General features: G+C 24.8%; 1 protein-coding gene across 2 annotated transcripts in view; it reads right to left on the reverse strand.

The window, feature by feature from the left end:
- Positions 1 to 253: 253 nt before the first annotated feature.
- LOC100211929 (cytosolic non-specific dipeptidase) overlaps positions 254 to 20530 on the reverse strand; it is a 36033-nt gene continuing 15756 nt past the window's right edge. For both annotated transcript variants that reach the window (XM_065790171.1, XM_065790172.1), the window contains exons 6-14: positions 17937 to 18017; positions 5205 to 5278; positions 3014 to 3088; positions 2648 to 2901; positions 2092 to 2144; positions 1896 to 2014; positions 1261 to 1346; positions 750 to 916; positions 254 to 482 (exon numbers count right to left, since the gene is read on the reverse strand). In XM_065790171.1, coding sequence (XP_065646243.1) covers positions 435 to 482; positions 750 to 916; positions 1261 to 1346; positions 1896 to 2014; positions 2092 to 2144; positions 2648 to 2901; positions 3014 to 3088; positions 5205 to 5278; positions 17937 to 18017 — 957 coding nt within the window. In that variant the 3' untranslated portion in view covers positions 254 to 434. The remainder of the gene's footprint in view (positions 483 to 749; positions 917 to 1260; positions 1347 to 1895; positions 2015 to 2091; positions 2145 to 2647; positions 2902 to 3013; positions 3089 to 5204; positions 5279 to 17936; positions 18018 to 20530) is intronic.

Consider the following 20530-nt stretch of genomic DNA (forward strand, 5'->3'; position numbering starts at 1 on the left):
TTAAAAAGTTTATAAATGAAGTTGCAATATAACAAATATTTTATAAAAGCAAAGATATGCAAAGAGTTCACCTTAATAATCATTGATAATTTAATACTTTGTTATACAACTACAACATGGTTTTTTACTAGTTGAATGTTGTATAATACAAAATCTCATTAAAATACTCAAGTTGTCCTCAAAGATATTGTAAATACTGTAGATATTGTTTAATAAAGTGTAACTTATATTATTAAAAAAATCAATAATATAATTTAAGTTTTGGGATGATTTATTCATAAAATAAATTTTTCAACATAATTTTTAATTTCAACATAAAAATATAAGAGTTTTTTCAGATATATATATATATATATATATATATATATATATATATATATATATATATATATATATATATATATATATATATATATATATATATATATTAATATTTAAACTGTTTTTGAAACTTCGTCCAAGTATGCACCAAGCACTTTAATCTAAATATAAAAGAATTATCATATCATATAATCATTATAAAAATAGAAGAAATATTATATAACAATAATAGAAGAAATATAATGTAATAAAAATAGAACAAACATCATATAATAAAAATAGAAGAAATATTATATAAAATAACAACAATTAAAATATTATTAACAGTGATAACAGCAATAATATAAAAAATAATATACATTATAATCAACTTGATTTTTATAAGCATAAATTTAATACGAAAAAAATTAATTATAAACTAGTATTACCCCACTAATAAAGTTACTTCGATTAATTTTTTCATTTTGTGAATGCGCCCCATCATCACAAGCACCAATAGGAAGTAAGATAACACTTTTACCAGTTGCATTTTGCATTATTAGTGTTGCAGGAATACTACATCCTTCACGTGTTAAGTCAGGTGTTACATTAAAAACTAAAAATTTTACAAATATGGTAATTTTTTCAATAAAAAAGATTTTTTTTCTAATATTAGTTATAAGCTTATTATTATTAGAGAGGTGAAAAGTTAGAAGCATTTATCTTGGAGAGGTGAATATATAATCAAAAAATACTTTATAATAAAATATTTAAAATAAACTTTATCTTTGTAATAAAAATGTTTTATTGCTCTTAATATTGCTATTTATTTTAATTTTATATAAACACTGACATTCATTCATTACTCTCCTTACATCAATACTGACATTCATTCATTACTCTCCTTACTTTATTAAACAGTTTATGATGATTGAAACTCTTGTTAGTATCTATGGTTACCTCTTTTCATAGCTTTGATACCAGCTGTGTAATTAGCATCATTATAATCACTTAACCATGGCATTCCTCCATGAGCCATTGTTACGCTGAAATAAAAACAAAAAGTAAAATTAAAAACAAAACTAATTAAAAATGCTTATGATAGTATGACATAAACATGCATCTATTAAGGCTAACTGGGATTTATATTCTGTACCCTATGCTAACACAAAGCAAGCGCTCTACCACTAAACAACCTCTGTAACTATTACTCTACCACTAAAACAACCTATTACTATTATCTATTACTATTATCTATTACTATGGATCAAGATTTTACTTCTACATCTTGACTACTTTTTGACAATTCATTGACAATCAAAATTTACTTCTGCATCGATAACTGATGACACTTTTTCTATTAAACAAAAAATAATAATTAAAAAAGTATTAGCTGTTATGTTTTTTTGTAAACAAAAATTTCGATATAAAAGATATTTTTATATATAAAGATACTTTTGTGTGATTTTAAAGTTTGATGAATTATTAGAACATGGAATCACGAATACTTATAAATATATAATAAGAAGAATGAAGATAGTATATTTGTGGTGGCAACAAATACTGAATACAGGTATACTGAACTAAAATCTTACATTAATTTGTTAGGACTATTACTATCAGCATGGACCTGTTGACAATATGTTTTTACTAAATGTTCTATATGTTCAGGAGTCTGATCGGGTACCAAACGAACTGAGAATTTTCCTATAACCTGAAAAAAGATAAAAATTAAAATTAGAAATGATTTTTAAATATAAAACAAATAAGTTTAAAAAAAAAATTAATTACATTTTTTGGTATAACAGTCTTGCATCCAGCACCATCAAATGATCCCTGAACACCTAATATAAAACATCTTTAAAAAGCAAAAATATAGAAACTTGTAAAAAGAAATATTTTAAAATTGCTTAAAAATCTACTTAAAATGTTAAATTTTATCAAATTTAGTATTCGACTATATAAATTAACTTTGTAGTTCCAAGTTTAATCCCCACCACATTGCTGGAAGTACTAGGAGGTAATTTCTTATATTTTAATGTACTCAGCCTTTTTTTGAACTTTTTTTTTCACTCTATTCTGCTTTGGGAGACAAATACAGTAAAAAAAAAGCCACGGTTTTAAAATAAATGAATATAAAACTTAAAATATTTATATTTAATATATTTATTTAAATAAGAAGCAAATTTTATTTTGAAGTTTCAGAGTTTAATAATTAAAAAAACATAAAATAAAATAATTAAAAAAACATAAAATAAAATAATTAAAAAAACATAAATATCATGAAACAAAATAATTAAAAAAACATAAACACCATCAATTAAAATAATTAAAAAACCATAAATACCATGTATTGAAAGAGAAGGGTATCTCCATCGATGTTGTAATGTTAATTTCTTTGAATTATCTCCATGATGAAGCAATCTATCGGTTCCAATATAATGTGCATAATCAACAAGATCAAAATCAATATCATCATAAAGTTTGTCTTCTTCATCAGTAAGAGGTCTCACTAAATCGTTAATTCCAGGAATAAGAATATTTCCTTTATTATCAACCAACTTACTGAACAAGTGACACAAGTCAATCATTGCTTCATGTCTATAAATAAATTTACAAGTATATTAAGTTATAATAATGAATATTGGGAGACATTGAACTGTCAAAAAATTAAAATTTATTAAAAACTTTCAATCTTCGATATAAAACTTACACAGTCCCCCCAAACACTCCAGAATGAAGATCTTGTTTTGCACAAATTATCTCAGCATAAAAGTATGCAGTCCCCCTAGAAAATAACTAAATGCATTATAAAAATCCACCTGAAAAACAAATACTAGATAATAAATTATAATAATAGTGCCTCGTATGCTGAGATACTATTTTGACTTTTAGTTCATGGTTTTATTTTGTTAGTCCTTGTTTTGTTTACTTGTTCTATTATTTTACTTATTTTTTCAAGTTTTTTTTTTTTTTTTGATGCAGAATTAATAATAGCCTTATTATTAATTATTAGCCTTAGAATTAATAATTACCTTAATAACCCATTACACTGTTATTGTAACTTATTCCTGATAGTAAAAATACATTAAGCTAATATTGACACAATGTATATTATTTTATTATGGCTTATGGCAGTACAGGAAGGATCATCGATAAGACCAGTGTTGTCTTGTCAATGGTCATACCCCTAATGATCAATAATGATCACACAATAATGATCATACCCCTAATGATCAATAATGATCACATCTATAAATTTTTAATCTTTTGCTTATTCTCCTTAACTATTTAACTAGGTATTTATAACCTTAATAATTCATTACAATAATTAGCTTAACTATAATAATCCATACATAATAACAATCCACCTATAAAACAAATACTAGATAATAAATAATGAATGTAAATTAATTATGAAATTAAATAATGAATGACTAATTAGCTAAAATAAAAACATCAATAAAAACCAATTTCTACTGCTTTTAAAAGAAAACCTGTTTTCATATACAGTTTTAGATGCTTTAAATTATATATTATAAATCAGAGCTTCGGAACAGCTCGGGAGCTGGAGCCGGAGCTATCTGGTGATAGTGTTTTTACATGGAGTTGTGCTGGTGCTGAGGCTAAAATATTTTCTGGTGGAGCTGGCTCCGGAGCCAGCTCCACCAGAAAATATTTTAGCTCCAGCACCACTCTTTTGATGTTTTGAAATATCAAATTTCCATTAAGTTATTATTTTATATAATGAGATTTTTTTAAAGAATTGAAACAAGTACGCTCGTTAAAATATTTATAATTTCTAAATAATGCATTTTTTTATATGATTTATAAAAAAAACAAGAAGAAATTTTTGTTCAGAATTTAAATTTTATCCAATTATTTTGTGTAATATGTCATGTGGTGCTTATTGTAGAGTATGATGAGTTACATTAAAACAATACTTCTAAACAATGTTAATGACTGATTATGGGGCCGTCCATAGAGTAAGCTTTATTTTCTAATCTCTCCCCCCCCCTTCCTTCCTGCATTTTGCTTTACACTTTTTTGAGTACCCTCCACCTCTCTAAAAGTCTTTTAACCTACCTCCTCAACAACTTATGATATTTTTTTAAACTTAGTGTCTCCTTACTTTCATAATTGACCCCTCTCCCCCATTTGAGCATAATTTATGTACAATCCTCTATGTACGCACTTTATGGATGATCCTTAACGAAAAATACTTTATCTATGCATTAAGTCACATGATTTGTTTTAACGTTTTTAATTAGTTGAAGCATTTTTATAGTAGATTTAAACATGTGAGTTCCAATTAAGATTAGGAAAAGATTTTTTTTTTTGATATTACTGATATTATTTTTGTTTATACTATCTTTTTTATTATTTCTCTTTAAAATTTGTCATTTACTTTATTTTCATAGTTTTTTATAAAAATAGCTTTAAACTCAAACAATCCTGAGAGGTTTTTAGATGAGTTTTAATTGATAAAACTTGAAAACTAGTTACGTGTTAGTGTCAAGTTAGTTAACTTTTAAAATTAGAATTATTAAAATGGTAGTTAATAATGGAGTTTTGTTGAAAACATTTCCGAAAGAAGAATTTCAGTTGTTTACAGACTAATTAGGTAAAACTCTTGGATTCATTACTGGACACAATTCTGTATGCAATTTGATTAATGAATTCGCTGAAAAAAAGAATGCTAAAATAAAGGAAATATTGTTACAGAAATTTATTTGTGAAAATAGATGCAGCCACTCGACACCAAAATAACTATTTTTTTATATTTTGCCCTGTTATAAATACATTTTAACTCAAAAATATGTAAATTAATCAATTTTCACTTTTATAAAAAATTTTTCATTGGAATAAATATATCATATAATTCTTATAAGTATGCAAGTTACCTAAGGCCATATGTAATACATGGTTTATTTCTTCCAAGCCAATAGTTATCAGAAATACAAACAAAATCAACATCCTAAAAATAAAATATTTTGCATGATATATAATAGCTGCTTTCAATAAGTTTTTTTTTTAATAAGATGACCATGGCGACACCACATTCTCTAAATGTTATAAACTTTTCTCCATATAATAATACCATATAATAGTATTTTATAGTTAAAATACATAACTACATATGTGTGTGTGTGTATTTATGTAATTATACACACACACATATGTAGTTTGTATTCCTGATATTAACTATATGCTTCCTGATGAACCTACTGATAGTGAAACAAGTTGCTAAAAAAATTAGTATTTTTACTAATTTATGTATTTATATATAAAAAGATGAGGAGGCTACATGTGGTTATAACCCTCTCTCAACTCTATAACTCCGAAACACGAACCTTGACAAACAAGGCCGCTGCGCGGAGAAACAAGTTTGGCACGGTGGGAATCGAACTCAGAACCTCTCGCTTATGAAGCAAGCGCTCTACCATATATATATACCATATATATATATACATATATATATATATACATATATATATATATATATATATACATATATATATATATACATATATATATATATATATATGTATATATATATATACATATACATACATATATATATATATATATATATATATATATATATATATATATATATATATATATATATATATATATATATATATATATATATGTATATATATATATTTATATATATATATATATATATATATATATATATATATATATATATATGTATGTATATATATATGTATACATATATATACCATATATATATTTATACACAGATATATATATATATATATATATATATATATATATATATATATATATATATATATATATATATATATATATATATATATATATATACAAACACACATATATATATATATATAAATATATATATATATATATATATATATATACATGTGTATATATATATATATATATATGTATATATATATATATATATATATATATATATATATATATATACACATATGTATATATATATATATACGCACCTTATACCGAAAGTTTAAACGCATTTGTTTTTTTACGAGTTAAGGTAAGTTTAGAGTGGTTCAAGAAGAAAATACAAGACAGGTTCCAGTTTTTTTTTTTTTTGCTCTTTAATTATTAATAATTAAGAAAAAAACACAACTTTGAATAAAAAAAAAACACAAAATCTTTTCTGAAATTATATATTCAAGTAATCAAAAATTACTGAGAAAAAAGTGCAATAAAGTTTAAACGCACCTACAATTTTTTTAATCGAAATATACTAATACGGGATATGATCCCCACTGCTTTTAATACACACTAGTATTTTCCTTAATATTATAATAAGTATTTAATTAAGTTTTCAATCATCTTGATTGGTATGTCATGCCACAGTTTGGTCTGTTCTTGTTTGAACATTTTGTGACTAGTTACTTGCTTTTTTGTTAGATGATCCAACTCCATATATTTTTGATCAGGTTCAAGTCAGGTTATTGTGCTGGCCAAGGCATTGTCGAAATTACTTTCAAGGAAATAATCAGTGATTGAATGTGCTGTATGGCATGGAGTATTGTCTTGTTGGAATAACCAGTTTTGATCAGTCTGGAACAAATCGCAACTAAGGATAAGCGCATTTTCCAAAATGTCACAATACTCATACTGGTTTAATCTACCTTCGTATATTTTATGACAGTTAGTGTCTGAGTCCCAACAGAACCAACAGAACCTTTTTGAATACAGTTTAGTAGGTGTTGCTTCAAATATTTTTCCTTTTATGGAAATTTTAGGCTCATAATGGCTATTTTTTTAAAAGTGCAACTTTGAATTTTAGTAAACACTGTTTAAATATAACAAGTTGTAAAAAAAAAAAAAAGAAGCGATGCAAAATTGAACTCAATAGAAGGGTACTGTTAATTTAATGCTTGAAAGTGACGATGAAATTTCAGATCTTAGTGATATTGACCTTAACAATGTGATAGATGGCACAGATATAACCACTATGGCTACAAAAAAAGTTATTGTTGGACAAAAAGTAAACTTGCATTGGTATGTACAGGCAAATCTTTCATTGTGATCCAGGTATCCTAGATCATAATGAGTCTGTAACACCAGATGACCTGGTGGAGATTTTTGAACTCTTACTTACTAGTGAACTTGTACATATGATAGTAAAAATGACACATAAATATGCAGATCAAAGCAATATAGATAAAGTGCATTATAAGTCTTTCCAAATCTGAAGACAACTAATAACATTCGATTGTACTTAACTGTGCTAATATACTGTGACTTACAAAAAAATGTGATGCTGGATTATGTGTTGCACTTTGCTTTGAGAAATATCATACTGTATTAAAATATTACTTTTGTATTGTAGTAAGGTTATTTAGTTTATTATGGATTTTATTATAATTTTTATATAATTTACAGAAATTAAAAAATTTTGGACTATTTTTGTTCACTTTATCTAAAAATTGTAATTTTAAAAAATTAAACTGACGCTAGAGCTATTGCGCACCAAAATTAGGTGACTGCTAAGTTTTTATCGTTTGACTAGCTATTTTGTCAATTCAACTATTGATTTCTGCACTTAAAGCTGATACTCCTGCTTTTGGGTTGCGTCTGCTTAGCATGTAAAGCACATTTTCATCACTTGATGTCAGTTTTTCCAGATACCCAATACAAGATTTATCATTGACACTACTAGTTGATAAGCAATTTTTTATAGTTGTACAAATGCTGAATTCAGAAATATTTAAGCCTCTGCCGATTTCTCTATTGCTCAATTTCATTTTATGCATTCCAATAACTTGCCATTTTGTTTTCAACGAAACACCTCATGAAAATATGATATTTTGACAAGGTTCAATCAGTTCGTAGTTGTGATTTTTATTTAAAATAAAATTAGAATATGGATACAAATCAAATATCCTAACACTAACAGGCTGTTAAGTGATAAAAATGCAAAAGACTTCATTAAAAAATTTCTCAATAAATCAGTTTTTTTTATCAAAGTGAGTTTAAAATTCATTTAAAAAAATTAAAAGAAGTTAATAGCTTCTTTAATTTTCTCATCACCCTCCATCAAATGTGGTAGTGGTATTGTGGTAGAGCGCTCGCTTTATAAGTGAGAGGTTCCGAGTTCAATCCCCACCATGTCTTTGGTAGAACAGTACTCAACTTGTTTCACTGCATGGCGGCCTTGTTTGCCAAGGTTTTTGTTTCGGAGTTATAGAGTTGAGAGAGGGTTATAACCACAATCAAGTAGCCTCCTTATCTGTAGTGGCCTTCTTGGCCTTGGGGAAGTAAATTAACAAAAAAAAAAAAAAAAAAAAAAAAAAATTCCTTATAATATCCTTACAATTTTTTTCTTATCTAAATTAATAAATTATAGCCATAGTATAAATAAACATAAAAATACAGAGTACATCTCATCAATTTATGGGGTTATCATTTATTAAAAGTATAATATACATTAAAAAAATAAGTGCTTTTAAACTTTCTGTACAAGGTGTATATATATATATATATATATATATATATATATATATATATATATATATATATATATATATATATATATATATATATATATATATATATATATATATATATATATATATATATATATATATATATATATATATATATATATATAGCCCTCAGAATTAGGGTCAGCAATCAGCAATGCCGACCTTAACTGCTGACCTTAAGTGTTTGAGGTTGGCAAAATATTGCTGACCTCGATTCTATGTTTTATGGCTAGCTCTTTGTGCCAAACTTTTTTGCCAACCTCTAAAAGTTTGAGATCGACAATTTATAGTCAACCTCAACTCTCCTAATTTCGAGGGTTATATATATATATATATATATATATATATATATATATATATATATATATATATATATATATATATATATATATATATATATATATATATATATATATATATCAGGCTTGGCCAGGAAAGTGTGCAATTTCAAGTATTTACATGACCATGCAAATAATATTTTATTTTGATGACTTAACCACGGTTTTCAACAAATGCGCTGAAATAATTGCATTTTAATTACGTTGAAAATAAATAACTTCAACACGTTTTTCTTTACTAATGTTTTTTTTATTAGCAAAACGCTTTAAAATAAAGTAGCTTATGATTTAAATTAAAGTATCATTGAAAGTTGTATAAATTTTTATTTATATTATTTAATTATATAAGATTTTTTTATAAGTTAAAATAACAAAAGTAAAAATTAAAAAAAAAAAATTAAATTTTATAAGCGACGACTTTAAACAGCAAGGTCTCTATAATAAACTTTATATTAAAATTACTTCTAATGATTTTTTATAAAAAAGCTTAACGAATAATACATATTTTTTATACTTAAACAAGTATTTATCTTTTATTATAAATGTTTTTAAATAAAAAAAAAAATTATATCAATTTTTTAAATAAACAATTTAATTATTTTTACTGTGCGAAGAACTGTTGAGAATCTTTTTTTAAACTTTTAAATGTGCGCGTTTATTAAATAATCATCAGTTGTAAGTAGGGATTGCAATCCCGGGATTCCGGACGTTTTTAGGTTCCGAAAATCCCGGGATTCTAAACACAAAATCTCAGGATCTTCGGGATTATAGCAGGATTGAACAAAATATGATGCTGTGAATGATGAAACAAATGTCTGCAAAATTTTTGGAGTTCCTCCTAAAACCCTTATTAGGAAGCAGATAAAAAAACTTATTGAGAGACTAGCTGCTTTTAAAAATGATAATTTAGAAAAATCAAGTATTGATGTTGATGAAAATATAATGGCTGTCGTTAGAAATGAAGAATCACAAGTTCGAGCCTCCCTGTCTTTAAGAGAAAAGTTACAAGAACAAATTGCACAAAGCATGAAAGCCATTCAACCAGAAACACAAACTTCAAATTTAATGTCAATCATAAAGAAAGAAATGCATCTGTTTGAAAATGGTGGAAACCGGGGGCATAATTTGGAATTAGTATACCAATATTTGTTATCTATTCCACCGACGAGCATCAAACCTGAGCGGGCATTTTCTGCAGCTGGGTATTTGGGAAGTAAAATAAGGAGTAGGCTAAATGACCAAACCTTAAATGCTCTCCTATTCCTCCGGGCATATTTTCAGACAAAAAAAGAAAGTTTGTAAATAAAATATGTATTTAATATGAATTGTTTTTTTGTTTTACATTTATTATTTAGCTACCATTTATTTATAAATATAAAATAAAGATTTTCTTTAATTTTTGTCTGTCAATATTAACAAACAACTTATTATGTTATTTTTTACAAAGTAGCTTGTTGCTACAGCAGCTACATCGGTAGCCAAATTTAAGAAAATTTATGTTTACAAATTTATTTTGAAATTTTGATTGTTTAGTTACTTTAGTCAAATACACTTTAAATGTTCAAATGTTATTTACATATCCAATTATTTGATGAAGGTTATTTTGTAAAGTCTGTAATCTTAAAACATAATATGGAAGGTACCGTATATATATTTCTGCATTATTTTAAGATCTTTATATACACCTGCTGCCTGTTACACAATTAAAACAATTTAAAGCGCCATAGAAAATTAATTTAAGTCATTAAGGCATAATGAAATTAAATAAAAAATTGATAACATCAAAAAGTATATTCATATATGCAGTATTAAGTTCTGTTTTTTAGCAAATATCTCACATTATATAAAATCCCGGGATCCCGGGATTTTATTTACTTCAATCCCGGGATCGTAATTCATGCCCGGGATTGCAATCCCTAGTTGTAAGTTGTTACTTTATTTAAAAGCATTTCGCATAATAGTATACTATAAAAATATTAGCAAAGATAAGCGATTCAAAGTTATTTATTCCAAACATAATTTAGATAATCTTATCGTTATAGTTTAATATTTATTTTAGTTAAGTTTTAATTTTATTTTTGCTGTTTTAGTTTTTGTTAAGTTATTTTTATTTTGGTTTTTACTATTTTTTTACGAAGATTTATTTACTTCTTTAATAATAAGTTTTTTTAAGTTTCTTTATAGTTGAGTTTAAATAACTATTTTAGCGCATTTTTAAAACGTATACAAAATTTCAAACTTATTAACAGCTGTGGTCAAGTTAAACAAAATCTATATAATATATATATATATATATATATATATATATATATATATATATATATATATATATATATATATATATATATATATATATGTATATATATATATATATACGCAATAGAATCCTGTTAACTCTGACCCTGGATAAGTCAGACGGATTTTCAATTCCCCTTTGAACTTTCTTTGTCAATTTACTATAAAATTATCTGCAGAAGTCATACACTGGCTAAGTAATGCGGTAGTGGTGTAGTGGTAAAGCGCTCGCTTCATAAGCGAGAGGTTCCAAGTTCGATCCCCACCACGTCCCTGGTAGTACCGCGCTCAAATTGTTTCTCCGCGCAGCGGCCTTGTTTGTCAAGGTTCGTGTTTCGGAGCTATAGAGTTGAGAGAGGGTTATTAACCACTAATAAGTAGCCTCTTCCTCTGTAGTGGCCTTCTCGGCCTTGAAGAGGTGAATAAAAAAAAAAAAAAAAAAAAAAAAAAAAAAAAAAAGTCAAACTATTCACTAAATCATACTGTTTTTTAGGGTCCCTTTGGCAAAAAAACTTTGCTTAACTAGGAGTTTTATTTTGAATTGCATATAAGTGCATACAATAACAAAACTTTCAATACTTTCAATAAAAAATTGAATTTTGAATACTGGAAAATAAAATACCTTTAAATTTGTAAATAAAATACCTTCAATTTCATAATATTACTAGGGTCAGCAATCGGCAATTTTACACTTTAAGGTCAGCAGTTAGGCTGGCATTGCCGATTTCATAAATAAAATACCTTCAATTTCAAAATTGTGTCAAATACAATTAAAAATAACTAAACATTTTCACTAATAACTTTGATTCTGTTAAGCTTTGAAAAAATTCTATTTAATAATGACATCATATTTATATTCAAAAACATCAATTAAAACTTAAAACTTAAACGTTTGAAAGTTAAATACCTTTGCGTCAAATATAGCTTAACAAACTAAATATTTTCACTGCTATCTTTGATTTGGTTAATTTTTAATTAAATTTTATTGATTAAAAATGTTGAAAAATGCTAAAAGAAAGTGAATAAGTAGAGCTATAACAGAAAAATACAAAGACATCAATGTACATACAAAAATATCAATGAAATACAGAAATATATATATATATATTATATATATATATATTATATATATATAAATACAGAAAAATACTAAAAGAACTAGACAAAGGAGAACCATCTGTACCTATATCAATGAAATTTGGCATTCCAAAGCATACATTGTTTGGATGGTCAAAAGAAAAAAAAAACAATATGTTCAGAAGTTAAAAAAAAAAATACTTCTGCAAAAATAATGAAGATATGAGTCTCCCTAAATGAGGATTTGGATAAAGCATGTTATATATGGCTTTTAAACACCCAACACAAAAGCAATCTTGTGTCATTCTGTGTTGATAAGTCTCAAAATCTCAATAAGTGTGACATTTTCAAAAAGTCCGACACAACCAGAGCTTTGCTTAACTCTGACATTTACTCAGTCGGACAATACAAGTATACTCCTTAAGGTCATGTTTTAAATGAAAAATGCTTAATGCAATCGCCTAATGTGAATTTGCCGTCATAAAATTCTCTTTATTTTTGAATTTTTTAAAGACATTAACTTTTTTAAATTACCGTAAAACAAGTTAAATATTATTTAACTCATTTATTATTACTATTAGAGAATGTTTATTTTCTTCATTTTTTTTATTTATATTAAATATTTAAATTTAATACTACACTTTAAAAATGTTTGAAATAAACAAATTTCTTTCTTTCTCAACATTTGTAAAAATGAATAAAAAAATGTTAAATTTTTTAAAATTATTATTTTAAAAAATTTAACATTTTTGCAACTAAAAATGATTTTTTAACAAAAAAAAATTAGAGTAACAAAAAAAAAAAATCACGTTATTTTATTTACTTTATTATTAAAAGTTTATTATTTTATTAGCGATTATGATGTGAAACCATGTTATTTTTCTAAATACCATTTATTAAAACTATATTGCTTAATTTTTTTTTTATTAAATAAAAATTTAAGTGAATTTTTTTTATTGCAATCAAAAGTTGTATAAATATTCTTGTGCTCGCGAGAAGATAAATAAAAGTTTTCATTATATATATTTCTTTTATGGTTTGATTTAAGGCTTTGTTTAATAACTTTGTATACCAAAAAAATATTGTCGTTAAAAATAAACAATTTTGTTTTCTGTTACTAAATATTTCGATACAATAATTAGCTTAATAGAGATTAGGTTTTTGTCGTTTTTAATTTGATTTGATTTGTTTTTCATTAGTAAATAGCATTTATATCTAATATAATTGTCATTCAAACTTTTGTATCAAACTATTTTACATAAGGGGTCATCCATAAGTTATGCCACACAATTTTTGACTGTTTTGAAACGCTCCTCCCCTTGTCACAACATCGTAACACTTTAGAAACAAGTTGCGTATGAGTCGTCACAAAACTACTAACCTCTCCCCCTTACTTAAGCGTGACATAAGTTATATACAATCCCTAATTGCCATTCAAAAGTTAATGTGGTTTTTTATAAAACTATTTACTTCTTTTAGCTAATCGCTTATAGAATAATTTAAATGTGAAAAAAATGATAAAAAGTCGCTTAATATGGAAATCGCTCTAGACGTATGTAAAATTGCTTTACGCTTATATAAATTGCTGGCAGCTAAACACTTTATAACAGGGTCTGCTCCATCAGTGTTTGAGTTAACAGGATTCTAATGTATAAATAATTAGGGTGGTTCTAAAGACAGTATATATATATATATATATATATATATATATATATATATATATATATATATATATATATATATATATATATATATATATATATATATATATATATATACAAACATACATACATACATATATATATATATATACATATATAAAGACAACATATATATATATATATATATATATATATATATATAAATAAAAAGACAACATATATATATATATATATATATATATATATATATATATATATATAAATATATATATATATATATATATATAATCTGGAGATGTTGTCAGATAGTTTTTTCAATATTTTGTTGACAAAAAGTAAAAATTAGAATGCAAGACCAGAATTTTTTTTTTTTATTAATGATAGAATGCCTGCCCCAACCAAACCCTCAGTCGATGTAGCAGCACTCCCTTGCGGGTCAGGCTATTTGTCAGTCGATGTAGCAGCACTCCCTTGCAAGTCAGGCTATTTGTCAGTCGATGTAGCAGCACTCCCTTGCGAGTCAGGCTATTTGTCAGTCGATGTAGCAGCACTCCCTTCCGAGTCAGGCTATAAGATAGTCGATGTAGCAACACTCCGCGCATGATTTACAGTAAAAAAAATAAAAATAAAAACATTTTATTAAAAAAAATAAAAATAAAAACATTTTATTAAAAAAAATAATAATAAAAACATTGTTTATATTGTTAAAAACATTCAGAATGTTTTAAAAACATTCAAAATGTTTTTAAAAACATTCCGGTCAATTAAATTTGCGTTTTTGTGGGTTTTTTATATAACAATTAATTTGTAATTAAATTAATGGTTTTGACTTTCGTCCAACACGAAAATGTTGGACGAAAGTCAAAAGTAATTAAAAGTGACGTATGTGTTGGCGTAAGAATCACTTTTTTCCTTCCGCTCTTCCCAAAGCCAACAAACTATAGATCTATATATATATATATATATATATATATATATATATATATATATATATATATATATATATATATATATATATATATATATATATATATATGTATATATATATATATATATATATATATAACACCTGTTCCATAAAATTTGAGACTGACTTGATATATATATATATATATATAAATAAAAAGACAACATATATATATATATATATATATATATATATATATATATATATATATATATATATATATATATATATATATATATATATATATATATATATATATATATATATATATATATATATAAAGACAACATATATATATATATATATATATATATATATATATATATATATAAAGACAACATATATATATATATATATATATATATATATATATATATATATATATATATATATATAACACCTGTTCCATAAAATCTGAGACTGACTTGAATTAGCGATATTTAATTAGTAAGCTTGATAAAATAATTAGTATTTGGCATCAAATAAAAGCTCTATCTTTCCTCTTTCAATTAGCATATAAAATCTCTGATTATTTTTTGTTTAGATAACAATTTAAAATGCCAAATCAACAAGCTCTAAAAAGTTGTGTGTATAATTTTAATAAAAAAACATGAAGATGGAAAACATGTTGTTTGGAACCATTTCAAGATGGAGGGCTACTCAAAAGCTACAATTTATAGATATATGAACAGTTGCTGTCAAAATAAACCATTGGGTCGCAAAGCTGGAAGTGGAAGAAGGCCTACTCTTATTACACAAAACAACCGTATCAAATTTAGGAAAATGTTTAACAATCGAAGAGGTGTGTCACTTTCAAAGGGTTCAAGAAGACTTGGTTGTAGCAAAATTACCATCGGACGAATCTTAGCCTATTCTTTGTTTTTAAAAGAAAAAAAAAACCAAGCAGAACTCCTGAACAGAGGCTTTGGGGTCGCCGAAAATGTGGTCAACTTTATTCAAAATATCGCAACCATGAATTTATTATTGACGATGAGTCATACTTTACTTAGTCAAATAGCACACTAGCTGGTAATAATACATACTATTCAAATGATCAAAACCTGACATCAGACATTGTTAAGTATTATGATGTTGCAAAATTTGAAACAAAATTACTTGTATGGATGGCAATCTCCCCTCGAGGGGTCACATCTATTTACATTGTTCCTTCTGGCCAAGCGGTAAACTAAGAGATCTATTTAAAAGAGTGTTTACAAAAGCGCTTGCAACCTTTTATTAATTAATATTATCGAGACACCAAGTATTTTTTTTGGGCTGATTTAGCAACATCTCACTATGCTAATTCGGTAACAAAATGGTTAAAAACCCAGAAGATACCATTTGTTCAAAAAAAAGACAATCCAGCAAACTTACCAGAAGCTCATGCTATGGAGGATTTTTGGGCAATGCTTAAGCGGGATGTGTACGGGAATAGATAGTCTACAAATAATATATCAAACCCTGAGCGTGGAATTCGTTATTGTGCCACTAGACTTGACCTAAATACTGTACAAAAACTGGTACAAGGTACCAATACCAGACTTGATCAAATTCGTAGATATGGAGCCTTGTGATAAATTTATTTTTATTTTCCTTTTCTACATATTTAATTCTTAGAACATACCAAAAAATTTTTTTTTATTGTGTTTAAGTTTTTATTCAAGTTTAAAGCCAGTCTCAAATTTTATGGAACAGGTGTTATCTACACACACACACACACATACACACACATACACACATATATGTGTGTGTATGTGTGTGTATATATGTATATATACATATATATATATATATATATATATATATATATATATATATATATATATATATATATATATATATATATATATATATATATATATATATATATATATATATATGTATATATACATATATACACACACATACACACACATATATATATATATATATATATATATATATATATATATATATATATATATATATATATGTATATATATATATATATATATATGTATATATATATATACATGTATATATATATATATATATATATATATGTATATATATATATATATATATGTAACAATATCTTTACTCCATACAGTATATAAAATATAAATCTTATTCTAGATAAAAATATATTTATATAAATTTCAAGCACCTAGATTTATATGATGCTTTTGTGATTGTAAAACTTGAGATAAGATAACAACATTATACTTAAATCTTGTTTAGTTATTGTTACCCTGAGCTTATTTCTCTTGTGCGTATTGAGCAGATTTCTCTAGAAAATATATTATATTTCCTTAGGGACTTCAATAAAGTTTGTATGCAGTTTAAAAAATCTATATTATATTATATATATTATGTTATGTAACATAGATATTTAAAATTGACTAAAAAAATTTTTGTTTTTTATAGTTATGAAAAAGTTATGTTAGGGAAAGATTTTCAAATAAATAATGAGTACGTATGCTGAGGGGGGAGGGGGAGGAAAGGGAGGTTTGTTGAAAACACATGGGTGTATACAAAAAGACCTAAATAAGTGGTTTTACTGCATACATACATTATGGCCTCCTTACATTGAGTTGCATTTGATTAATTTGTGTCCATTCTGATTTCAAAACAATATCACTTTTAATTTAGAGCCATCATGGTTTTCCTCACTTTGGGTTATTTTAAATACTGATAAAGATAGAATAAAATAATGAAAAAACAAATAAAAATAAATTTTATAAAAAACTAAAAACAAAGAGAAACAATTACCAACAGAATATATAAAATAAAAAACCTTAAAAAAAGTTTCTTTTCTAAGTTCAATTAACTCAGCAAGACCCTCACTGCCAACTTCTTCCATTCCTTCCAAACAAAACTAAAAAAAATTAAAACATATATTTACACACACACACACACACACACACACACACACACACACACACACACACACACACACACATATATGGGCTTCAGTAAATACATGAACTATCTAATAGCCTGCTGTAGAAAAGAAGTGTCGCTACATTGAGTATGGGTTTAAGACTTTTTTTTTTTATTATTCTTTGTTTTTATACTACATTTTATTTGTAAAAACCAAAAGAAATTTTTTCTGATAAAAACCAAAAGAAATTTTTTCTGATAAGTCTTTATAGATGAAACACAGCATAAAATGAAAAAAATTGTTCAGTGATTTTCTTTTAATTTAATTTTGCTCTGTTCTTTTAAAAATATCGAGCATTCTATTTTATAGAATACATTTTAAATTATATGTGTATATATTTATATACATATATATATATAAGGCTTATAAAAATAACAGTAGGTTTTTATTATGGTATTATCTATTTTTGAAGTTAATTTTTTTATATATTTCTATAAACGGGTTTCTTTGTTTATATTGTTTGTACCTTGATATTGATTATCCTATGTGCAAGTCCAGACGGAATTGTAAAATGCAATTGTGGAGTGGGTATTTTTTTAAAAAATTCTCTATAAATACAAAAACAGCTTAGAATTGTGGCAAGATAACCAAAATATATCAATAAAAATGGTCCACTTAATAAAAATGGTCTAATAAAAACTAATTACCAGTATTACTATCAAATACAAACAATGGTAATCAAATGATGGTAACCAAAACAAAATTTTGTTTGTCAGAGTAATGGAAAAATGACAAATGATATCTGAGAAAATTCTGTTACATGTTCAAAATTTCTTTCTTTGATTTGACTTTGTTTGTTTTAAAAGGTTTTAAAAATTTTTTTATTCAAAGCTTTCTTTTTGCTCTTTTTATTTGAACTTAAATATCAGAAAAAAATGAATTTTTTAAATTGCGCATACTAACAAAAAAATGACCATCCTGCCAGCACTATATTTTTGCATTGGCATTAAATTTCAAATGGAGAAGACTGATATATATATATATATATATATATATATATATATATATATATATATATATATATATATATATATATATATATATATATATATATATATATATATATATATATATATATATATATATATATATATATATTCTCACACATTTGTTGTATATGTTGAAAATTTGTTGTATATGATTAACTGTTTCCTTATGCATAATTTTAAATATATTTTTATAGGGGAATTCATTATTATTATTTTTTGAGCTCACTTAGTTTTTAAAAAGAAACTTATTATGCTTGCATGCATTTAGAAATCAACTCCGATTTTTTCTTTAATAAATATTCTTGGTTTTGCATGCAATAGTAATAATAATAGTAATATTGATGTGAGTTATGCGAGTTAAACTGGTTATACATGTAGCAAGTTGAAACACATAAATGATCATACATGTAGCAAGTTGAAACACATATATGGTTATATATGTAGCGAGTTGAAACACATATATGGTTGTATATGTAGTGAGTTAAAACACATGTATGGTTATATATGCCGCAAGTTGAAACACATGTATGGGTTTATATTTATCAAGTTTAAACACATGGTTTTATATGACAACCTACACTACTTTTTATTTTATTTATAATTTACAATTTTGTTAAAAATCAAAATTATATATAAAAAAAAAATTGAGTTAATTAAAATTTCACAAAATAACTATTTCAAAGTTTTCTTGTAGACATAGCATGCATTTTTTGGAAATATCATTATATGCATATGTTATTTTAATGATAGACTAATTCAATAAAAAGTCATCAATATTTTTATCTTTCAATTCCCATATGTATTTTGACGGCTTGGTGTCTTTAATACTTTTTATTTGTAAGGATTGCTTATGATTGAAAGTATATATATATATATATATATATATATATATATATATATATATATATATATATATATATATATATATATATATATATATATATATATATATATATATATATATATATATATATATATACAAAAGCTTGTTTGGTTGTTTTTAATATTTTTCTATTGTCAGGTTGGTTAAGGTTGTTTTTTAAAAAAAAAAAATGTTTTAAAGTCTGGAAGAAGTTTAAAAACTTTTTTGTAAATAAGTTTTTATTTATTATTTGATAGACTGCATACCGCAACCTAACCCTTAGTCCATATAGCAGGACTCCCTTGTAGCAGCAGGCTATAAGTTAGTCAACGTAGAACCATGCATGTTTTACATTTACAAAATAAAAATAAAAACATTCAGAATATTTTTATTTGAGAAAAAAAAAAAAAAAAACATTCAGTATGTTTTTAAAAGCATTCAAAATGTTTTTAAAAACACTCTAGTCTTGCAATTTGCATTTTTGTAGTTTTTTCAGAAAACAATAAATTTAATTAGTTTCCTTAATACAATTTATGTGTTTTGATCTAACCTGTACTAATTATGTCATGTCATAGATTAGTTAAGTGCTGTTTTTT

This window comes from Hydra vulgaris, chromosome 02, assembly GCF_038396675.1.
Source record: "Hydra vulgaris chromosome 02, alternate assembly HydraT2T_AEP".
NCBI classification, from domain to species: domain Eukaryota; kingdom Metazoa; phylum Cnidaria; class Hydrozoa; order Anthoathecata; family Hydridae; genus Hydra; species Hydra vulgaris.